The sequence below is a fragment of the Cyphomyrmex costatus genome, unplaced genomic scaffold (genome assembly GCF_001594065.2).
Source record: "Cyphomyrmex costatus isolate MS0001 unplaced genomic scaffold, Ccosl1.0 scaffold193, whole genome shotgun sequence".
Classification (NCBI taxonomy): Eukaryota; Metazoa; Arthropoda; class Insecta; order Hymenoptera; family Formicidae; genus Cyphomyrmex; species Cyphomyrmex costatus.
The window spans coordinates 3,794,991-3,818,874 of record NW_017275965.1 but is presented as its reverse complement, the minus strand read 5'-3'; the positions used below and the strand labels follow the sequence as shown (position 1 = coordinate 3,818,874).

The following is a 23,884-nucleotide window of genomic DNA, read 5'->3' as shown; positions in this document are numbered from 1 at the left end:
TTCTTCCGAACCGTTTAGAAAAACTATGCGTCATCTATTAATATAAAATACGGAACCGTACACTCTTGTGAAACAAACTATATATCTGTACATTTACAAAACTAATAGTCATTAATTAACTCGGTTATAAATATAACTTTCGTATTCCTCTTAAATAAACATATCATTAACATTATATTTTATAATTATTCTGAACTGTCTCTCAAGGCTTATTTAATTATTAATATTTAAATAATAAAGTCCTGATTTATGTGAAAGTCGTTCAATCAGACAACACAAAATCCAAAATTAGGATATAAAATACGTTATGTCCCGCTTTTGAACATACGTGCTGTCTGATTTATCGCTTCTCTGATGGCAGAACCATGTTTAAGTTCATCTTGGGTAGTTAAGCTCCCACTGCTGGCAGTGATTTATTTGGCGCGATTAGAGGCACTTTGATCATTCCATCACTATTTTTCGCACCTTCGAGTGTGTCATCAACGTTATTCGTTGTCATAAACGACGTAACGGTTTGCATAATAAGCGATGGTTTAGTATTTGTCGGTCTTGTAACTCGCTCGATTTTTCCGGCGCGATCCCAGCTCGTCTGATTTTCACGAGTCCGCGTTGCATCATTCGCGACGATCCGGGTACCGATTTTCTGCGAGAAAATCGCGTTACGATCATTTCGCGTGTCGTTAGCCGTGCGCACTCGTAACCGACGTCGGCGCGTTCTACTTGTGACCGTAGTATTGTTTTCATCATTCTTGGTGACTCTCGCGGTGGTACTGCTCGGCGTTTCAATCGTGGTCGAAATTGTTTCGTTCAAACGACGATTTCCGCTGTTATCGGCGGACGCGAGCGAGTCTGTGCAATTTGGTGGTGGTTCTCGGTGCAGATACGTGATCGGCCAGTGTCTGCCGTAGTAATTAGGATCATAGGGACGATCGGGACGATCGTAGCGATCCTCACCACCGATCATCGGTCGGAACGGTCGCGGACTCGGAAGATAGGGGTAGTACTTTTCACTGCAAGGTCGCCATTGATCCTCTGATAATCCCACGTAGCACCTGCAATTTATTAATTTTTAGCTATTTTTATTTACGAAAACACAGAAAATGGAAAAAATTACCGACAGAAAAGAAACAGCAAAGAAACTGATAAAAATTTGAAAACAAATTATAAGTGTTGTTCTTTTTAGCTGAACTTCTTGCTTATCTTTTTGCTCCAATGTAGAAAGAAAAGAAAGAAAGATAAACTGTGCAAGAAGTTCAATTAAAAAGAACAGACCTATTATTACTGAATATTTTGTAGCGTTGAATGGTGCTATTCAGCTTTGTGTACTTAAACGCAAGATAAAAAAATATTTTTTATCATGTCTAACATAAATACTGTCAACCATTAAATTTGAGATGTAAAAAGAAAAGCAAAAGTATATTATGCTATGATATATTGGGTTGTAATAATATAGGTACCATGGATAATGATATCCTTGAGAGAAGCCGCAATGATGAGTCGGCGCGCAACAATAATCCCAGCTGTCGAATCCGCCTCCTTCAGTCTCGCATGTCCAAAATCCAGCGAGTTTATTTTTTTCGCACTTCGTACCTTTCTTGCATGGATAACCGTTTACAGTGTAATAACGGAAGGTCGATTCATCCGCTGATTTAGAACAAATTAATTAGTTCCACTTTACGCAACATTTTACGAATAATTAAAAAGTTCATAATTGTTAAATTAATCTACTCACGATAAACAGATCCGAATCCACCAGAATAAATTCCATATCCGAATTTGTCACCACCGTATCCGTAACCACCAGAAGGATACGGTCTGACAGGATTAGGATTATTAGGATCGAATGGTCTCATACCATGACCGCCTGGTTTTGGAAAGAAAGGTCTTGGATCAATATAAATATTATCGGGTCTCATACTTGGATATCTTCCGAGACCAAGATCAGGTCGCGAATGATCCGAAAGCAGTGGCTTCAACGGATTTGGTCCACCAAGCCCGTGAGCATCATCCAATGAATAACCGGCGACTACACAGTGAGGATCAAGATCCTTCCATGCGTAAAGAACATGATCGTTGTCATAGGTATAGTCTAGACCCGGTCGCAAATCCCTTATAGGTACGTCACTAAGTAAACAGTTCTCTTCTGTGCCATGCGTAGTGATCCTGGAAGATCAAACGAAATTAATGTATGTACATTAATAAGAATTAAAGATAACTAATATTATTTAAAAATTTTATTAAAATAGGAAAGTGACTTTATTATTGATCTTATCTAAATCACGTTTTGAAAGAAATTTTAATAATTTATAATAAATTATATTTATTATTATTAGAAACGTGTATGTTGTTATATTAATTTGTTAAAATCAACACAAATATTTAAGAATTTCTTACTTGTAACTGTAGGACATGCAAGGAACGGAATCAGTTTCTCTCATTTTCGAGCATTTTTGTCGACAATCTTGTTCCGAATTCACATACGTTGCCAAGAGAACAGCATAAGGTGTTAATTTGCACGGCTTGTCGTACCCAGAATAGCATGCTATAGACAGATTTTAGATATTAATAGAAAAATTTGACTGATTACAATTACGTTCAAATGTAAAATAGTAACGTGAAATATTCAATGTAATATATGTGTGTTGGTATATTGCTATACCATACCTTCATCTCCTTGTGATTGTTTGCCATTGAATCGTCCCATATTGAAAAACGGTACAGCATAAGGTTCGCATCCTCTACCAAAACTGCCTCTTTCGTATACCTCTGCTCCGTCCATGTCCGACATGTGGGTAGGGTTGATATCTTGCGATGGCCAATCACTTAGATAACAGTTAGTTAGAGCATCCGATCGTCCATGTTCTAGCCCATATCTGAAAATTTCGTAATATGTAAGACGATATTTTACTAAAACAATCCATTTAATTTAGTCTATTGACTTCGGTATGAAAGACTTACTTGAACGTGAAACTTCTACACATAAAATCTTGCATTGTCATACATTCTGCTTGACACTCTCCTAAATCGTTGACTACCAGCGATTTTCTAACGACGTCCGTGGGCATTGCAAATCCACTTCTGACTCTCCAAAAACATTCTAGAAAAATTTTATAAAAAAAAACAAGTCTTGTGATTCTCGCGAATTCTATCAAACTGGGAAAGAGAGAAAGAGGCAGACAACTCATTGTTGTCGATTTTAGTTGTTATGCCTTTAGTTGTTACCGTAAACATAAAGCGGAACGCATAACGTAACGCAATCGAGGGCAGTAGTGTAACGCTCGGGACGATAAATTGCATTGTTTGTTGAAAGACAATTTTATTTATTCCCTGAGTAGTTTAGGAAACGTAATAATACATTAAAAATAATTTTGATTAAATTGCATTTGTATAATTAAAAATAATTCACAATATAAAGTTACTTCAACCAAATCATATACCATCTGGAGGATGCGAGCTCGGTTCTCTCCTTCCGCTGCATGTTCTTGAATTGGCGATTATGGCATAAATATCGTAATCACGATCCGGCTCTAAGTCAATGTAAAAATTCAGATCTTTGTACGAAACATCGCTAAGAAGACAATTGTCCGTTGGGTCCGTGGGTGCTACATTGTATCTGTCCAATTATGATATAAAAAATTAAATTAATGTTATATATGAATTTGATACTAAAGAACTCTACATTAATTATGTGGAAATTGAGTTTCAATGAAATGAGTCAGTCTTCACGTATAATATAGTTCATAATGTGATGAACATAAAACATCTTATAAACACAAGGCTCAACAATGAATAGTTTTTAAATTGGCGTATAAAACTTACAGAGCATCCTTATTATATATGCCATAGCTCAAAAATTAATCCATTATTAAGTCTTGTGTTTCATGATATTGTAAGCTACATTATATGTGAAAACTGATTTCATCAAGATCTAATTTTCTATGTAATTAATGTAGGATCCATACTACTGAAAACAATCGTATTGTAATTTTTCCACTATAAGTTATTAAAATGTACCTGTAACTAAAACTCATGCAGACGTAGCTCTTCTCGTTAATACATAGACTTTCGCACTGATCCAGATTTGGTGTCAGATACGTCTTCCGTACGACTCCTCTACTGAGTCTGAATCCTGCACCAGCTCGGACGGAGCACTCCTCGGTACTTGTGGTTCCGCCGTAAAGCGAATCCTGGTTGGCCGGTATATAATTATCGCCGTATCCAAATGCACCACCGTAATTATAAAATTCGCCGTAGAACTGGTCATTATCGTAAAGTTTAGGCTGGGATTTTGGATGGTACTTCGGTATGTCAAAGTTTCCTACGTAATTTGTGTCATAGCCGTAAGAGCCGCCGTAAACGGAGCCGTAAGAACCCCAGTCACGAGTTGGATCCTTTCGATAGTCTGGCAAATACGAACCGATTTCGTTCGTACCTGCGACATGACGAATGTATGTGAATAATAAAGCGGAATTCGGGTCGAGAAAACAAACGCGATACAAACACTATAATAAATAATTTATTTCAGCGAGTGCGAACAACGCCGCGAGTACTTATTGAAGTCAATTGTTCATTCGTGTTTGTTTGCATTCATTTGTTTGATCAATGCAATCATGTAACTTTTTTCCTGTACAGAAAGAATAGTTTTGCCAAATACTTTAGCTACTAAAGTATCTAAAAATTGAGACATATCTAAGTATAATCTTGATGAATTGTCAAAATAATTATATGTTAAGCGTTCAAGTTAATTGCTAAAATGTCAAAACTTTTTACAACATTGTTCATTACGCTTAAGTTTTTTTACATAATTATTGTATTTTAACAGTCTAATAAAATTATTTTCAAAAATCTGTATCTACTTATTTTTATATACTTTAGCAAAATTATTCTTACAACAGGATAGAAAAGTGAAACATTTTTCCATTACTTGAATGATAAAACTATTTTCACACTTTACACGTTTTCGCTTTAAGGAAAAAATTATATGGTGCTCACTGAATTTCATTTTACGTGTTGTAACATTTTTTTGTAAAAATTTTTGTAAAGAAAATAATGCATACTGTCTAAATCTACATTTACGAATAATATTACCTATGTCGTGATCGATTCTTCTACTCGGATACCGTGTCCACGAATTCCTGTTATAAAAGTCGTCGTCGGTTGGTCGTCTGGACGGATATCGGACACTATAAATAAACCGATCTTCCGGCCTTGTTGCTGGATATCGACCTTTTATTGAATCGTCAGGATAATTCCTTCGACCAAACGTATCATCGTACAGTCCGTGATGAGGATACCCGTAAACAATGGGTGGTCGCCGATCGTGTTCCGCAGGTCTGTGATCCAAAGGTCGTGGAATCTCGTTTAAAGGACGACGATCGTAATCGAACGGTCGTGGAATTTCCTGCAAGGGCCGCCGATCGTGATCCAGAGGTCGTGGCACTTCATTTAAAGGTCGTCGATCCGAAGCATATGGTCTGGCGTCAAATTTGTGTAAATTAGAGGTGAAACTTATTTCATCTGAACGATGAATAAAAAAAAGGAAACATATTAAATTTACACTTGAACGGCCGCGGTTAAAAATAATTTAATGAACTGCTTCTGAGAAACAAATGATGTCTTTCGTCTTTGTTTTGTGAATTACCATTTTTTCGTAAAAATAAATCGACGGTAATAATTTCCGTTTCTCAAGGACTATTTCTACTAATTGACTTTGTAGCAATATAATATGGCTCATTACAATAACGATATAATCAAAAAATTGTCATCTTGCTTATAGAAAAAAAAAACGGAAATATTGTATATTAAAGAAAAAGAAAAAGGAACGTACTTTTATTTATAATCAGTTATTACATTAAAATTGCATTTTTTAATTAGGTAATACAAAGTTTTAATAATTCAGAGCGTTTAAATTCTGAAAAACTTTATACCATTATTGTAACAATAAGCGATATTATTATTGATAAGCAAAATTTGTTCTACCTTGGCCTTTCATTAGGATAATAAGATGGACCATAAGATTGACCAGGTCTGGATGGTTGATTCCACCAGGATGGTCGCGTCTCAGGCGTGTTTATCATGCAATTCGGATCCTTCTCATAGTAATCGCATTGAGGATCCGATATGAAGTCTCGATGGAAATTCATACGAGAATAAGGTACCGATGTCATCTCGCATATTCCTCTTGTTCCATGTCCAATGCGTCTTTTTGGACAAAATCGCGATTACTCATTAACAAAATTTACCATGTATTTAAATTATTTATTATTAACAGCTTTAATTTAATTTTCCTTCGGACTATGTTAATTGAATGTTGAAAAACAGCGGTAACTTTCCCGACGCGCGTGCGTGATAGTTCTCCTCGACGGAGAAGCGTGTCACAGATTGTGGTGCGATCAAATTGTCCGTGATGCAACCGCACGGTGGGTCATGCATACGTATGTACTGCATTTTGCGTGCGCATCTGATAATAGGTACCCTAGATATATACGCATGTATAAAGAAACACATAAAATCATTGAAAAATTCCGAGCGTAAATAATCACGTTTAACTGTTACGTAAATTATTTTTCGGCTATAAACAACAATTAGAATTTTTCGGCTATCTTGTAAGGATACTGAAATATAGATATCTAATTAAAAGTCGTGGAAACATCTAGAACTAATGAATTCATCAAGGAAGTTCTATCATCGGAACATAATATGTTTTTCAATATTAATTCGATATATATTTTTTAAAACGATTTAATGAGTTCATAATTGGAATAAATAGTTTCGCTAAATTATCTAAAAATTTAGCTAGACAGATTTAAAAATAATTTTGTTTTTGGCCATCAAAATAATTATATTGAATACTCACGCTGAATGTAATTTTTGTAGCATTATTATCATGTTTGTCTTATACATAATAATTTTGATGATTCAACAAAATTATTTTTATATCTCCAACTAAATTATAGATACTTCAACAATGTTTCCGCGAATATAAATCTAATTTTCTACAAATTTTTTACATAAAAATAGTCATAAAACATTTAATTACCTATAGTTGAAGCCTTCGCAAGTGAATCGCTTCTCATAGTCGCAAGCGCGATGGCAGTCTTCGAGTCTTTCACATTCGATAGCACGTCTAACGTGCAGATCCAAGCTTTTCTTGCCGGACAGCAGTCTTCTGTAGCACGCTGCAGCAAAAAAAAAAGAAATTTTAACTTCGCACTTTTTATAGGCGGCATTTTTTCTGCACAACTTACGTAGACACTCATCTTCCACTATAACTATCGAGCTCGAAGTAATACGTCGGGCAATTACGACTAAAACAAAGGTCCACAACCATCGTCGACGTATCGACATGATTCCCACGTACGATCGAATCAGTTTATCGCAGCGAACGTAACATCCGAATCGAGATCACGAGAGAGGCGATGCGAACGTATAAGACGCAAAACGATTCTTGCTTCAACATTTCGAATTTTCGATCTATTCTCACGATACATCACGAACCGCAGTGAAACGTGATCATTTTATTGTCACCTAAGAGAATTTTCACATTTAAGCCACCCACCCCAGTCCTCACACTCCGGCACACGTTTTCGCGCAAAAAAATGACGCGAACTGAAAATCACGCAAAAAGTAACGGAGAAATTACAGGCTCGCGTCGTTTTATAGAAAAGTGAACGTTTCCGCGAGGATAGTGGGAGGCACCTGCTCACACGTCGGGGGAGGGGTTTCAGCGTTACATGATCATTAATGATTCCACTTACTATTATTTTTCTTTGCCCACGGACACACGCGAGCGCTTCATTCTTTTGCCGAGCATCGTCATTTTATGCAATTACGCGGAATGGATTAACGAGTCGCTCATCGTTTTAGTAATTACAGGATGTAAACCTTTAATTGAGATATTACTGTGCAAGTGCTTATTCTTTTATAGCATTGTTCGGCTTATTTTATTAAGATTAACTTTACTTGTTCGAATTACTTTCAATCAGTATTTAATTTATTGTATTTTAAAGATGTTATTATATTTTGCGTTTAAATTGTTCAACATTTTTTTTCTATTGATTTTTGACATGTATTTTATGTAATTTCGCCCGAGACATATAAAAAATTATTATTTATTCGCCATTATGATCTCTATTCAGAAACCAACTGCCGGAACCATTTGCATTTTTCCGTCGTTAAAAAGAACTTTTGTGCCAAGGAGCAAAGAGGAGTGACATCATTTTAGAAGGGATATATTGTGGCGTGTCCTTCGAGATATTTGTCAGGGTCACAATTACCTCAATTATTTCAGCCAGCTTGGCTCTTAATAACTCACACCATAACTTTAGTAAAGCCATACTTCCGCGTTTGAATCAGTCAGCTAGGTTTAATTATTCCGACAGTCATGCGATTATTATAAGTTGAATTTCGAAGTTGCTCGAAAAACAACGATGAAATTTTATAAATTGTGTCGCAATCGACGTGCCAATTGATTGCAACAATTCCTGATCAAAACGACGGACAGGCTACGCGTAATTAATTCGAAGCACAGGCATGCAGTAAGGGATTTAACTGTCGAAAGTAAAAGCGTTTTATGCTCGTAGATCACGCGAACCGGAAGCCGAGCGTCCTGTAGTGTCTCGGCGTTTATATTTCTCCCTTGTGCAACTTGTCATGTACTGTGGTGGCACAATCACGAAAAGTCATCGAGTTTCCTTTAGTCATTGCTCGGACAACAAACTTGGCAAACAAGTAAATCATTGATTCCTATAGATGCTAGAGACGCATATTTTTTGTATTTAACTGAATGCATATTGTATTTTTACTTGTAATATTACGAGGAACAATTATTTATGGTGAGTAACTCGCTAGATAAAAAGATGCACGCAAATTATACGATAAAAGTGGTTAACGCCGGAAGTCAACGGATGCAACGAGCTAATTCGCGTATAGTTTAAAATCCGTGTCAATGCCGTTGGCATTTGTCAATCGGCAGTTCGTAGATGAACGTGACTTGATAAACTCTGACAGCTGGTTGCAGCTGCCAGGATGAGCCAGTTGATGGGGTAGACTAATGAATTAACAATGTACAACACTGTGGCTGAATGAATTTTGATGTTTGTCGCGTCTCTAGCATCTAGTTTTTAAATGCGATAAGATATTTATATTACTAATCTATTAAAAATATGTATTTTTTTTCTTTAGTATATTTACGAGGTAACTACAAATTATTTCCAAGTAAAGAAAAATTATTTTTAAAAATTCGTTAATTTGAATGTGATGTTATATTTATAAAATTTAATGCGAAATTAATTTATTCAATTCGGTGTCTATAAAATAAATTAATGTAACAGAACAATGTTGTTTTACGTAAGAGAGTGATAATCAACTTGTGGAACGCAGCGCGAGCATATATCATGCAATCGTGTGATTGCTGCATAAAAAAAATTGAGGTTGCACCTCATGTATGCGATGTTAACTATAGTAACAAGTGTCCGAAGATTTGTGTCTCCGGTCTTTCGTGTATACGCCTCGTTAAAGACAGAGATTCGCATTTCCGTTTCTCGAGGTGTTAGAATTGCATCGAAGGTTTACACATTACGCGCAGCAAAAACTATGTTGACAGAGAAACAGGTGACTGGTCATGAGTGAAATTGATTTCAAGTACTTACATCTCGATTTTTCGGTGATCTTCGTACCGAAGCCGCGAAACATCGTCATCAGGTCTGGATTCAAGAGTTCAGAAGTATCCTTAAACCTTTCGTTCAAGATTCTTGCTTCATTGTCGAAGCCGTAAGAATTGCTGGTAGTTGGACGAGAGGAAACTTTGCGGAAATCGTAATTTCCATCGTCTAATTCGTTCTGCTTCGATTTCGTGATAATTCCTGGACTTTTATACACGTTATTGTGTAATTCTTGATGTCGATGCGGATCAAAATGATTCGTAACGCGGTGTTTCGTCGTACCGTGATCGTTCCAAAAACCAAAATTCGTTGGCGATCTGTCTTTGGAGGTCCCATCGTAGACAAAAATGGGTCTCGAAAAAACTTCGAAAGGCTCGTTATGGATAGAGAGAGCCTTATATGAATGAAGATCTCTATCCAAGTCTGATCCAAAATTCAGATGATTGACATCGTTAAAAGGATTTTGAAAAGATCCGTGAAAATTTGGATGATTGTACTTTGGATCCAAGTGCGTTCGTTGACCGAAAGCTGATTTTCGGTTTGAGTATATTGATAGATCATTATAGTCGACTTTTGCATTATTAGTTCCGAAAGGATTTCTGGTAGATGATATCGGATTTCTGTTTCTAACGATATCGGTGATTCGACGCTCATCATCGAAAGAAGGCATATATCCTCGTTGATATGAAGGATCATTAACGTTAGGCATCAGATTCCCCATGGTTCTTCAAGCGTGAAAAACACATAGTTGCATTTTTTAAATTGAACTATTTTAAAATAAACATAAATCTAGTGATTAAAAATAATATTCAAAGATAATATTTATTTTAAAAAATTTCTCTTTTTTAAGTGTAAATACTGATTTTGATAACCTATTACAAAATAACTATTAATAAAGATGAAATTCTTCGCATATCAACATATTCTGTGCCGGACCGATAAATGACTTGATCACTATCCTGCAGTGTGGTAGTCGAGTCACTTATCGGTCCGGCACGGATTATTTAATTTTATTTGCATTTATTATATTTGTTAAACAGTATGTATTTTATAATTGTTAAAAAAAATTACAAAAATTATAAAAAAAAAGATCTAATGTACCATTATGCATTAAATACCTATCATAATACGTATTCATGTTAATACCAAAAATTTATAATTATGTTTGTCTTTATAGCCAAAATATCAAATGGCTTGAAAAAGAGTTCAGGATAGACCACCAATAACTTATGCGGTACGAAATGTGTTAATACATTAAAACTCTGTTTTACTAAAATACCTAAAAATTTAGCTGTAAAGATAGATTTGAAAATTTTTATTTTGGATAATCAAGATAATTATGCAAGAAGCTTAAACTTTTGCAGCATTGTCATTAACGTTCTACATAATTATTTTAATGATTGTATCTAAATATCTAAATTTTAGACTCGTTCTTCCTGTGCACATGTATCTTTCATAGAATATAAACATATATATCTTTATTTTTTTCTCTCACAAGTATATCTGTCTCACGGAAGACTAACAATAAGATAAGAATAAACAATGGAGGTGCTAATGATGGAATTATAATATTTCCTATTTAAAATTAATCGGATAACCCCCTCCCCCGTATATATATATATATATATATATATAATTTGTACCTTGGAGATAACAGCATATTTGGCATTGTTGAGCCCGTAAGGCCGCTTCCGAATATCGTAGTCGGCACCGTCTCATTTCTTTTGTCTTGTCCGAAACTACCGCTTCCCATTTTGTAAAGTTGATCTGGTTCGCAGTGTGGAGAACGTTGACTCCTCACGTAGACATCATAATCAGCATGACTTTGTAGATCTTCTGGCTTCGGCATTTTTACACTCAGCGCACATGTTCCGTTACCTTTCATGCCAATCCTAAATCAATATACGTGTACAAAAATTTCAGAGAGTTAACACATGCAATCACATAAAAACTAAAATACGATCTTATTTTAAGAAATTTTATATTTATATTTTATATTTAAATTTTATATTTAAATTTTATACTTATATTTCTCTTATTTTTTTTTTCTTTTTCTCATTGCGATTTGAACTTTTTATTGCATTTATATAACATTGTGTACCCGAAAGCGAACGCGTTACAAGAATTTCTCCTTTTCGAGCACTCGTCCTCGCATTCCGAAATGCTACCGACCGCAACGTTGGAGAAGATATCCATGTCCGGCAATTTCGATCCGATGGCTATTCTCGTGTAGCAATCTGCATGATGTAATTATTACATATAATTGTTACATATATATTTTTTGGCAGCCGATTATTATCACTTACCATTCGCGATGATTACAAGTTGATTATCAATCATGAGACCAATCGAATGCGACACTTCACAGGACCGCAAAAGATAAATGAGGAAAACGAGAAATCCCTTCTGATGACCCATTGTTAATAAATTCTTCATCTTTTTAGGATATCTTATTTGACTTTCACATAGCGTATGCAACTTTCTGTTTCCATGTTTTTCATTCAAGTAATTCTCATTATTCTACATTAGTCTGACATGATCGCATAATTTATCATCGATAAAAACGTAATAGGAAGTGTGTTTACGTTTCAATTAATCCTGGCTTACTCTTCCAATCCTCATTAGTACTCACGTGAATGCTTTAGTTGTTGCTTTCTAGCCGTTATCAAGCGTTCTATTCTGTCTGCGATCTATGAATCACGGTTCATTCACACGAAACGTCCCTGAAAGAATGTCCATTCGACGGAAGATGTGCATGCACGATGAGCGATCGCTGTGATTACGAGGGTAATTGTCAACAAAACCTTCCCAACAACATTACGAGCCGTATTTCAAGAAAAATACACCTGTCATGTAATTGCAAAAATAATTCTCGCTGTAGAAAAAAATTTTCTATCCTTTTACAAAGATTAACTTATAGATCACTATGAGAGATTCGTGTTCACTGGATCACTGACTTGATTGACATCCCGAGGCGAAGTGAAGACCGCGCCGATGCGCGCGAACGATCTATCTTCTGATTTCTTCCACCAATATTAACGAGTTCCTTTAGTTAACGGACCGAGCGTAATTAGCGTGTCGTCCTTACTGCGGTTTATTATACTTTCGCGTATAGGTCCCTTGTGTCGTGCCTCTTACGATTGGCTCACAACTGAGAGGATCGTGTAACTGTATCATTGTCTTATACAGCACAGCCGGCATTATGATCTTCTGGCTTCCTCCGCTTCTTCTCTTCATCTTCTCCTACTCACTCCTTTGCGTGACGCTTGCACGCTCAAAGGAGCTCGTACTCGCTCCTTTGAGGATCTGCGCGCATGCGAATCTCTCTCTCTCCTTTTCCTTCGCTTGCGGTTTCGTGGCTGCATTTAATTAACGCACCGGCGAACGGAGCAGATCGCGATGTTCGTAAGATTGCAAAATCGAATTGTGTACTGCTCGCGCGTTCGCGTAAATTGTTCACGATATCTCACGCGTGCAATTCAGTTAGAGGCTCTAGCTACGATTCTTCATTATCAAAATGTGTACCATTGTCAGTGAAGAAATCAATAGACTTTGTACATTTCCGATAAATATTACGAATGTCTGTCATTTAAACATTTGACATAGACATTACCAAACAAATTAAATATAAAAGTTGCTACGTAGAATTTTTAATATGGTATTTAATGTCCATTATATATATTTTTACACATCATACACTGAATTTTTTATTAGTATTTTCTTCTCCAATCATTTTATAATAATATCTAATCTTATTTTTGAGAACTTTTGCGATTCAACTTACCGGAAGAGGCCGATTACCTCATTCAAAGAAGCGCGATCGTTAACAGGAAGAAAGTGAAAATGCACCTGTTGCAACGGTATGACGAGATGAAATTCTTCCTGTTTGGCCAACCTCAGAACTCAAGTTGTCTCGTGCGCACGTGTCAAAGATGCGGGGGAACAATTTTCTTGCTATGTTGTGGGCGCGTCAAGAAGGGCGTGTAAAGTTATCATTGCACCGCCGGTTCTCTTTGCGTAAAATCGAGCTGTAGTTACGACGCGGCGATTGCGATTAGTCAATCTTGTACTTACCATTTTACGGCCTATTGTCCTTAAACGGTAATAAAACTCCATTATGCTCACACGGTATGCTAATCGATCCTTCAGCTTGTTAGAAAACATTACTTGTTTATAATGTATTATCGCTGCCGCTTTGCTTTCGACTAATTGCGAGTGCTTTTACTCGCGCAAAAGCCGCGCGTAATCGCATCCTCGTAATTATCTATCTCGAAGTTACACTACATTTCAGAAATGAACGGATAATTAATTATAGTCTAACGGTATATTCTCGTATCTTTCCGGTTTTCAAGTCGGATCTTTTGTTTTATTTATGTTTGATGCTGAGTGTCAAGTAATTGATTCAAACGAATTTATACTGTTCGATAGTAATACAGCTGTTCACAATGATGCAATTCATATATTTGATATATTTGTTTTTATTGTATTTATATATATTTGTATTAATTTTAATTGCCTTTTAACTTTACAACTCTACATTTTTAACAATTTTCCATATACTTTTCATATCAGAGCTCATGTATTTTTTTTCCTCTAAATTCTTCACATTGCGTGAGCTTAAGATCTCTCTCTTTCTCACATACACATATTCGGTATCGCAGTGTTTGCATTATGCCAGTGAAAAAAAACATGAGTTTTGGGTTCCTTGACTCTCGCACACGCGAGCGACCCTGAGCACAGAGTGCGTCTTGCCGCTGCGCGTAGGTTTCGAAGACGCCGCCGCGCAGTCCTAATGGGCCTAGATGCATAGTAAACGGACGCTTACATAACGAAAATGGGATGAGTTACACGTAGACAAAGCTGGGACGTCACGCTCCGCGAGGCTCGGCCTGGAGTGAGAATGAGTCATTGTGTGATTATCACTCTCTGTCGTAGCGAGACGAGCAGATTTCCCGAGGAGGCGCAGCTTTTCGGACCTCGAACAAGCGTATCTTATCTTGACCTTGTTTAAATATATTATATCTCAGTTTAATCTTATATATTTAATTGTAAAATATATAAGATAGGCATCATCACAGAGTGCATAGTTTGCGTAATGCAACCTGTACGCTACTAATCATAGAATTTAACAGATGTTCAAAGGAAAATTATTTATAAACGCATTGTACATTTTTTTTATCATAAATATATTTTTTTGTTATATATAAAACCTTTTAGAAATGTATTGAACGGGATGCGCGCGTAAATATGCGTATCACAATGTATGCAAAAATAAAATTATATTTTTTTCTTAAAAATATCGAAAATAATTCGTCGTCTGCATAGACACATTTTTTAATTTAGCTTAAAGTTTAGCAGTCTTCGTGAACAATGTTAATATAAATCGCTGCGCTTGTCTTAGCGCCGAGACACTACCATGTCTCTAGACTTGTCTAAGCTATTTCATATATAAATAATTCACGCATTGACATAGAATACTGTTGTTTATATAAAATTATGAAAATAACAGTAAAAAAAAGCAGTGTTAATTATAAAATAATTAGTTGTAATTTGAGAAGATAAACTTTCTATTGATAAGCAGCATGATTGTTATGCGTGCATTAATTGGTTTTTCCACAACATATAAAATCACGCATTTCTACTATCACATTATGAAGTAGAATTCAAATACATCGAAACTTATCGAATTAGAAAATTTTGAAGTTTGTAGTTGATAACTAAGTTTAATGCAGAATGCATTTTCCATTTATCATAACTTTAATAATTTTGATTTACATTTACGTACCGCTTCATTACGAGATCTATATATAAATTTGATATGTGCAAAAAATATCATCTTTTTTTACGTATCATGCTCACTTTTATACTCATTTATAATAAAAATTCAGTTTATGTACTGAATGATTAAAAATAAACAAACTTCAAAGGCCAACTCTCCACATTATGATACATCATACATAAAAAAAAGTACGGAAAAGGTTTATATAAACAGAAAATAAACTTCTCTTTTTAAAAAAAGAAAAAATATATATCCCAAGTATATAAAAAAGATATCGAATATTACACCCTTTCTAATAAAAAACGGATATGAAATATCTCAGTGACAGTAAGTTTGGAATATATGTTTATATAAATTTTCTTTCATGGTGTGGAGAGCTCCAGAGGTTTGTCCCTTTATTTTTGCATCCTATATAATGTTTATCATTACCGTTATTGTTGATTTAATTTTCGCGATAAATTCACGCGAGCGTCATAAAAAGAATTTGGCTAACACTAAACTGTTTGGAAGAATAGATATCCGTTTGCTTTGTGTTTCGTATATAAGTGCAATTAGCCAAATATTTTATTACTCAAAAAAGATTTCAAAAAAATTCATTTGTGAAAAAAATTTGTTAATTGTCAAACACATAAGATGGACTGAAAATGATTAAAGTGATTAACTGGATTTAATTTTTTTTTAAAGTTTATATAAACATATATTCGTAAATCCACTAAAATACAACTCAAAATATTGATTAATAGAGTCTAGTTCGATGTGTCCGTACATGTACTGAATCAAATGAGATACTTTGAATACATGTTGAATTAAAAAAATATAAAAAAATATAATATTAAGATTAAAATATTAATAATATTATATGAAAAGGCAATATTACTTTTTCGTTTTCTATTAATAACATTTATCTGTATCTCAGTGACAGTAAGTTTGGGATATATATTTATATAAATTTTCTTTCATGATGTGGGGAGCCCCAGAAGTTTGTTCCTTTATTTTTACATCCTGTATAATGTTTATCATTACCGTTATCGTTGATTTAATTTTCGCGATAAATTTACGCAAGCGTAAAAAGAATTTGGCTAATACTAAATTGTTTGGAAGAACAGTTCATTTGCTTTGTGTTTCGTATAATCTCGTATATATATTTTGCATCTCGAAAATGAAAGCGCGTCACGAGGCAAAAATTTGTGGTTTACTAATATGAAATGATTCGCATGGCGTGGTACATTCTAGTGCACCGTTTAATAAACTCTTTGGTAATTGACACAGTTTTCTAAGCAAAGCGCACTTTTTTTTTAATTATTGCTATTTTTTCGTTTCTAATGAATTACAACTAGCAGCAGGTAAACGGCCTCTCGTGTATGCCATGTGCAATACTGGTGTTCTGCGGACTCTCCTCGATGGAGGGTGAGGGCAATATGTCATCGTTTTTAAGAAATGTATTAGAGTCGGAAATCTTAAGAGTAGTGTTCATATCGTTATTTTCTAATACCATTCGCCGTAGACGCAAAGCGATCATCAAGAAAACGTTCTCTACACCCTCGTTATATAGCGCTGAAATCTCATGATATGTAGCACCAATAGTTGTGGCGTACCTCCGACACTCCTCACCATCGACTTGACGTTGTTGCACCAGATCAGACTTGTTGCCGATCAAAACTAGCACCATCGTCTCCTCCACATTCTGTTGTAGCTCCTTCACCCAACCCTTGATTGCGGTGAAGGTGTTGTACTGAGTAAGGTCGAATACCAATAGAGCCGCGTTGGAGGTCCTGTAGTACATCGGCGCCATAGAGCGAAATCTCTCTTGGCCAGCCGTGTCCCATACCTACATAAAAGTGGCACATTTTTAATTCTTTATATTAATTTAATTTTTTTTAAACATTACTAAATTCAGTATTGTTGCTAGATAAAGTATGAATTTTTTTTATGTTATGCAAAGATATCAAGATAATCGAAGTGGGTAATAAAATCAAGAAGTTTTAATTGGAATGATAATGTAAACAAAAAACGTTAGTCTCGTGTCTTAATACTATATATAGTGACATACTTAATTTGTTAAATTTAAATTAATTGCTGAATATTAACATAAAAGCATAAAAAAATATAATTTTTTAAAAATCCTACTTGCAATTTTATCCTCAGATCATCCAAATCGATGTTGCAGTTGAAAAAAGATGCCCCTATTGTAGGACTTACATGTTCGAAATTTCCAATATAACGTCTGATTAAGCTCGTTTTACCAACACCTGAAAATGGTATCGAGATTCGTCCTAATTATACTTTTGTAGAATATTACTATTGTTTAATATTAGTCTTAATACTCCTAATAATCTTCATCGAACACCATACACATATTGTATACTAATAATTATCCTTAATAACTGTTGCTGTGAAATCAATACCTGAAAAGTTCTGAGACCTTAAAGTTTCAGATTTTGATATTTTTATAACTTCAACGAGCTATAACAACTTTGTTTGCGGTTTTAGCGCAATGATTATTAAGGATAATCGTTAGAACTCTTTGGGGGGCTACCAGAACTCTAAAGAAAACACAGGATTTCCGAGAAAAATATTTTTCGTCTGTGGACTTGGAAAAATTAATAATCTGTAACTTCAAAGTACTATATCTTTTTGGATATTGATTTTAGAGCATCGGTTATAAGGATAATCGTTAGAACTCTTGGGGAGGCTACCAGAACTCTCAAGAAAACACCGGATTTCCGAGAAAAAAATTTTTCGTTTGTGGACTTAGAAAAATATTAATAATCTGTAACTTCAAAGTACTATATCTTTCTAAATATTGATTTTAGAGCATTGGTTGTTAAGGATAATCGTTAGAACTCTTCGGGGGGCTACTAGAACTCGTATCAGATTGCCGAATTTCTTTAAAAAAAAATTTTTTTTCTGAAAAAATTTTTTTGGAAAAAAATTTTGGAAATTCGGTGTTTTCTTGAGAGTTCTGATAGCCCCTCAAAGAGTTCTATCGATTGTCCTCTATAGACCAACGTGCTAAAATGAACGGTTTAGAAGTTATAGCTCTTCAAAGTTGCAGAATCGTGAAGTTGGCCCCCCCGTAATTTCAAATGTTAATTTCAAAAAGTTAATCAATAGAACTCTTCCTAAATTTGATAGAGAACTCTAGAACTCTTCGGGGGTCAACCAGAACTCTGCTTATTTTTTCAAAATTTTGACAATGAGGGGCCAGCTTCACAGACGTAATAAATTTTCAATTTTTCAAACTGTGCGCATGTCGATTACTGTCAAACTTGCTGCAACATTCATAAACTATAATAATCTTACAAATCAAATTCAACTTTAATTTTGATTATGTTAGTTAATGCTAATAGCAATTTAATACTTGTAAATAATTTATTGCGAAAAATATATCAAATCCCAGTATTCCTGAGGTAATATTTTTTGCAATAAGTCACTTACAGATATTCATATGCTATTAGTATTATCATTTATGTTGAATTTGATTTGTGATATTATTATAATTTATGATTGCATTGCAAATCTGACAGTAATTGGCGCATAGTTTAAAAAACTGAAAAAATATACGTAAAATATGTAGGTATATATAAAAACGTTATTATAGTTACTAAGATCTAGCTGCGATCGTTTATAGATTTTTTTCCTTAATTGTTTGATTTATTCATATAACGATATAAATGAAATTATTATTGCTAATATTTAATTATTATTTATTTTCGAATATATAGTCAAATATAGAGATAATCATATTTCTTTAAATAAACATTAAATACATGATAATTTAATCATTAAAACTATTATAAAATGTAAGAGTGAGAATATTAAGTGAATTTGAAAATAGATAATGGGAAGGACAAAAAGACGAACAAATTACAGGTGAAAAATATCATAATAAAATTTATTAAAATAAAATATTAAATAGTTTTTCAATCAATCTGTTCGTCTTTTCGGCTTTTTTATTTTCTATTTTTATTTTAAAACATTACGAACTGAACTGTATCAATTAAGTGAATTTGTTTTATAAACAATATACCTAATTTATAATTTCCATTTTAGTGTCAGATTTCAGAACAGCTTTTTTTTTTATAATTTTCTATACTGAATTTTGATGTATCTATTTTAGTACATACTTTATATATATATATATATATATATATATATATATTCTTCAAATCTTTTATATTGTATAAAATTATATTATAATTAGAATTCCATTTCAAAATCTGACACCTTATGTATCGTTAAAAATGGATTTTATGCAGCAATTGACTGGTATGCATGTTCTAATGTTTTTAAGTGACGTAAAACGCATCGTTTGTATACACGCGGGCGCCAGGTCGGCTTCCGGTTATTCGTGAGAGGCGAAGTTCGAGCGAGTATGCAGCGGCGCGAGGTGTTCCGCATGTCGTCGCGTTAAATCTCCTCAAGACATAATCGCGATGCTTTCTAAAAGAAAACGCGATTATTCTTTATGATTATTTTATACAAATATCTATCCGCGTAACTAAACTTAATTTCCATTCGTAAGAATTTCAAGGCAATAATCATTTATCGAGATAAAATACTTCGCGGTATACATTTGTCGCAAATAGGAATCAAAACGCGCAGCACAAGATAGGATTTGTAAATTATCTTTTCGCGTGACATTTTCTAAATGTATTAAATATCTCTTTAATAATTCTCTTGAATTTATATCTTGTGTCTTATTGACATACCGCGTTTTACTGATATATAATTATATTTGTCGATTTTCTATTTTCAGATTGCGAAGTAAATTGCTGGATCAAGAAATTCGACGGAAACTTATGGTACGTAGCGATCATTTAATAATTGAAACGTATACTATAAGGTAAATAAATGTACCAGTTAATGGACATATAACCAATTGTTGGACAACGTGATAAAACATTTCAAATATTAAGCTTCTGATATGTTCGATTTTAAATAAATGTGTTATTAAATTTTTATAGACAACAAATTTATTTCGAATCATACATACGAGCTTAATATTGAAAATTTTGTACCACTTTATTCAACGAATTGAGTCTTGTGCACTAACTGGTACTTTTTACCTTACGACATGAATAGAAGATTCGGAATCCATTTAGTCCATATCGTATTACATATTTAGCAATAAATTGTTTAACATACAGCGCTTATGTTAGTGCCCGCCGTCCGTTGCGATAAACGATCAAGTGTGCGTGTACACACCGTCGCAAGGTCATGTTGACACATTCGTGCGGCGAGACTTAAATGGACAAACTGCTATTGCTGTTATTCCTCGACATATACGATTGCGATAAGTATCAGAAGACATCGATCCTTATCAATAACTAATTGATTGGTTATCCACGCGGGCGTACGCACAATTAGCTAATTCTTATTAATATAATAATCTTTATATGATTCTCGTAGATATCATATATCTAAGTAGATATCTAAGTAACGATTATTAACCGAAGTGGACATTTCACCCGATTGATTTGTAAAGACCGAAGCAATAGATTTGATATTTATTAGCAATTTCATAATATTACGGACAACTAATTCTTTAATGAGTTTGGATATTCCCAAAATATGTACGTATATGTATATATTTCAGGACTTGTGCACGAAAAGAATGGTTTTGCTGAAGAATCTAAAATTTTAGCTAGATAAAGATCTAAAAATAATTTTGTTTAGATCATCAAAATAATTATATAGGATTCTTAGGCTGCTTGTTGGAATGTTAAAGCGTTTTGCAGCATTGTTATCAAAGCTTAAGCGTTCTATATAAATTATTTTATTATAGTCTGACAAAATTATTTTTAGATGTGTCTAGCTAAATTTTTAGATACTTTATAAAACCGTTCTTTCTGTGTGTATTTTTAAACTTGTTATAATTAGCTAGACTTTATTAATTATATCATATCGTAGCTATTAGCATAAAATTATTACCAGTTATTTTTAAAGTATCAGTCATTAACAGAACAAAGTTGTTCGTCGAACTGACAGACAGAACCAACTGACTTATTCCCCAATTTATTCGTTATTGAGTGAACCGTAACTTTGTGCGATCGTGCTTCTTTCGCGTTTATTTTTTCGTCGTAATTTAATAAAATGTGCAGCGAATTAATACCAGATGTGCTTTGCAAAGTGCAGCGCAACCATAATTAATTATATATTTCTCCGAGTGAGTGTTATGTGAGTACGACGATTGAACAGTAACCGAAGAAGAATAGCAGAAGGTCTGGGAGGCATCGGGTGACAGTGGAGCAATTATTGATAAGCAAGCAGATAAGTAATTTATTATTTACTTATTATTACTTACTTATTATTTATCGAAATTTTAATTACTCATATGTCATATATCTGTGCTTGAAAAAGACCCATAAAAATTTAAAAGAAATTTATTGCATGCGATAATTATATTTTAAAATGTTAATTAATTATTTATTTTATGGATATTGCTATGACTTGGATATATATATTTGGATATATTTTACAGATGAACGTAACTATAATATGATACAGTCATAACTCCACTGCTCTGCATCGTTAAGTTAGATCATCTTTTATTTTAATTGAAGCAATAGATCTCTCTGCGAAAATTATAATAGGATGTAAAATGTTAAAAATTTTAATTAAGAATATTACAGATAAATATTATAAAATATTATAAATCAATAAAATTTTTATAGTAATATAATACGCACGTAGTAATTAAATACGAATTCGAACATTTGTATATGACAATCAAAATTTCTGTTTGTAATTAACTCGTCATACAATATCAACTAATTGCTATATTACAATCTGCACGACAAAAATTAAAAGAGAATTAGTCAAACGATAAAAATGAATCGTAGTGCAAAAATGAATGACATATGACATCGATACGCATGACTGCAAACGTGAACTTTACAAGATATGATATTATTGATTAACTTTAAAATAGCTATATATTTATAATCCATAATTTTATTTATTTAACATTTTAATTTTATTATATTCGATCATAACATATGAAACTTTCGAGAGGGAATCCAAATTTGTACAAATTGACTGCGCACCTGTATAATTCACCTAAACAGTTAAGAGTTTCATAGTTATGGTACTTTTCATTCATAGTTATACTTTTTATCGGTCATTACGTTATCTAAAATTAAATGTATTTACAAAATGAGTATATATACGGTAAAGAACATATATGTTATACATATGTATACTGATTATGGAATTCCATTTCTTTATTATCTCTACGTGCGTTGTATCGAGAACTGTGTCATGCGCGGATTTTGACCTCCAGTTCGGAAATGTGTTATAACGCGAGTATAAATATTATCACTTGCGTCAAACAAAGATAATAAGCTCAGAGTTTAAAAGGCTGCTTTATACATTTAATTTCAGAAAGACAGAAACCGACAACAAATGTTCGATAGAAAAGACGGCAAAGAAAATAAGAAATATGTTTGTCAACATATAATTATTTATTTCCGTATATCAAACATAAAGCTGCTCCTATAACAATAGAAATAACGATCGCAAAATTAACAAACGCACCGAGAAGAATCCAGAAAGCGGATCGAAACGTTTGCAATTTTTACGATTGTTATCTCTGCAAATATAGGAATTATCGTATATAGATTGACGCAAATATTTACCCGCACAAAAAACTAATCTCATTAGTTAAAAAATCTCATTTTTCCGAATCTAAGGGAATTTTATTCTCACGCAACGTGATCGAGTAGATAAGTATTAAACATTTTGCAACACATTTCTAGTCACGCACGTAAGCAGCGTGTATTACTAGATACAGATTGACATATGAATCTCTGTTCGTAGATAATGTTCACCTAACCTCCTCTCTGCAAAAGAAGCACTAGGAACAATGACGCGATAACCGATTCCCGAGGTATGCGATCGCTGTCACGCATCCCCGCCATTCTGCGATTCGTTGCTTCGTAGCGTGAGGTGTCCTTACGTTGGCATTACATAACGATAATTAGGCAGCTTTATCGTCTCGTTTATCGATGAATGCTTACCTTGCGAACCCAGCATTACTACTTTTCCCTGTATTGTCTTCATGTTCGATGCACTACATAATCGAACTGGATCGTCTATTCTACCGAATCGGGATTCTCGCGTGCTATTAGGCGGCCAAAAGTACAGCTGTTTTGACGTTTACCACGCTTCTAGCGGATGTCCCGCGGTTATATTGTTGTTCTGATCGGTAACTTGGTTTCATTACTTTCTCTGTCTGAGACCACTCTTTAAAGGCCATTCTCTGAAGCCGTTGCCATCTCCCAACGGTATGCGATGGCTTGTACCGCTTCCTCCTTCTCCTCCTCCTTCAGTTGATAAAGATTGCTAATCGACAGAACAGCTGATAATAGACATCAAATTTATCTGATTTGATTTCCCGCGAAGTCAAGTGCAAGGCCAAATCTGATAGTAAAAAATTATC

The 23,884-nt window shown here is 34.0% G+C and overlaps 1 protein-coding gene across 1 annotated transcript; it reads right to left on the bottom strand.

The window, feature by feature from the left end:
• Positions 1 to 275: 275 nt before the first annotated feature.
• LOC108772714 (uncharacterized) lies at positions 276 to 23,669 on the bottom strand. Its single transcript, XM_018538310.1, has 17 exons — positions 23,463 to 23,669; positions 17,569 to 17,690; positions 16,780 to 17,269; positions 11,764 to 11,899; positions 11,306 to 11,554; positions 9,651 to 10,387; positions 7,040 to 7,178; positions 5,980 to 6,201; positions 5,089 to 5,474; positions 4,015 to 4,432; positions 3,438 to 3,613; positions 2,959 to 3,097; positions 2,665 to 2,873; positions 2,395 to 2,542; positions 1,733 to 2,163; positions 1,458 to 1,644; positions 276 to 1,052 (listed from the first exon to the last, which is right to left on the bottom strand). Exons 1-17 carry the CDS (start codon positions 23,503 to 23,505, stop codon positions 389 to 391), a joined length of 4,896 nt encoding a protein of 1,631 aa, XP_018393812.1. The 5' UTR covers positions 23,506 to 23,669; the 3' UTR covers positions 276 to 388.
• Positions 23,670 to 23,884: the final 215 nt, after the last annotated feature.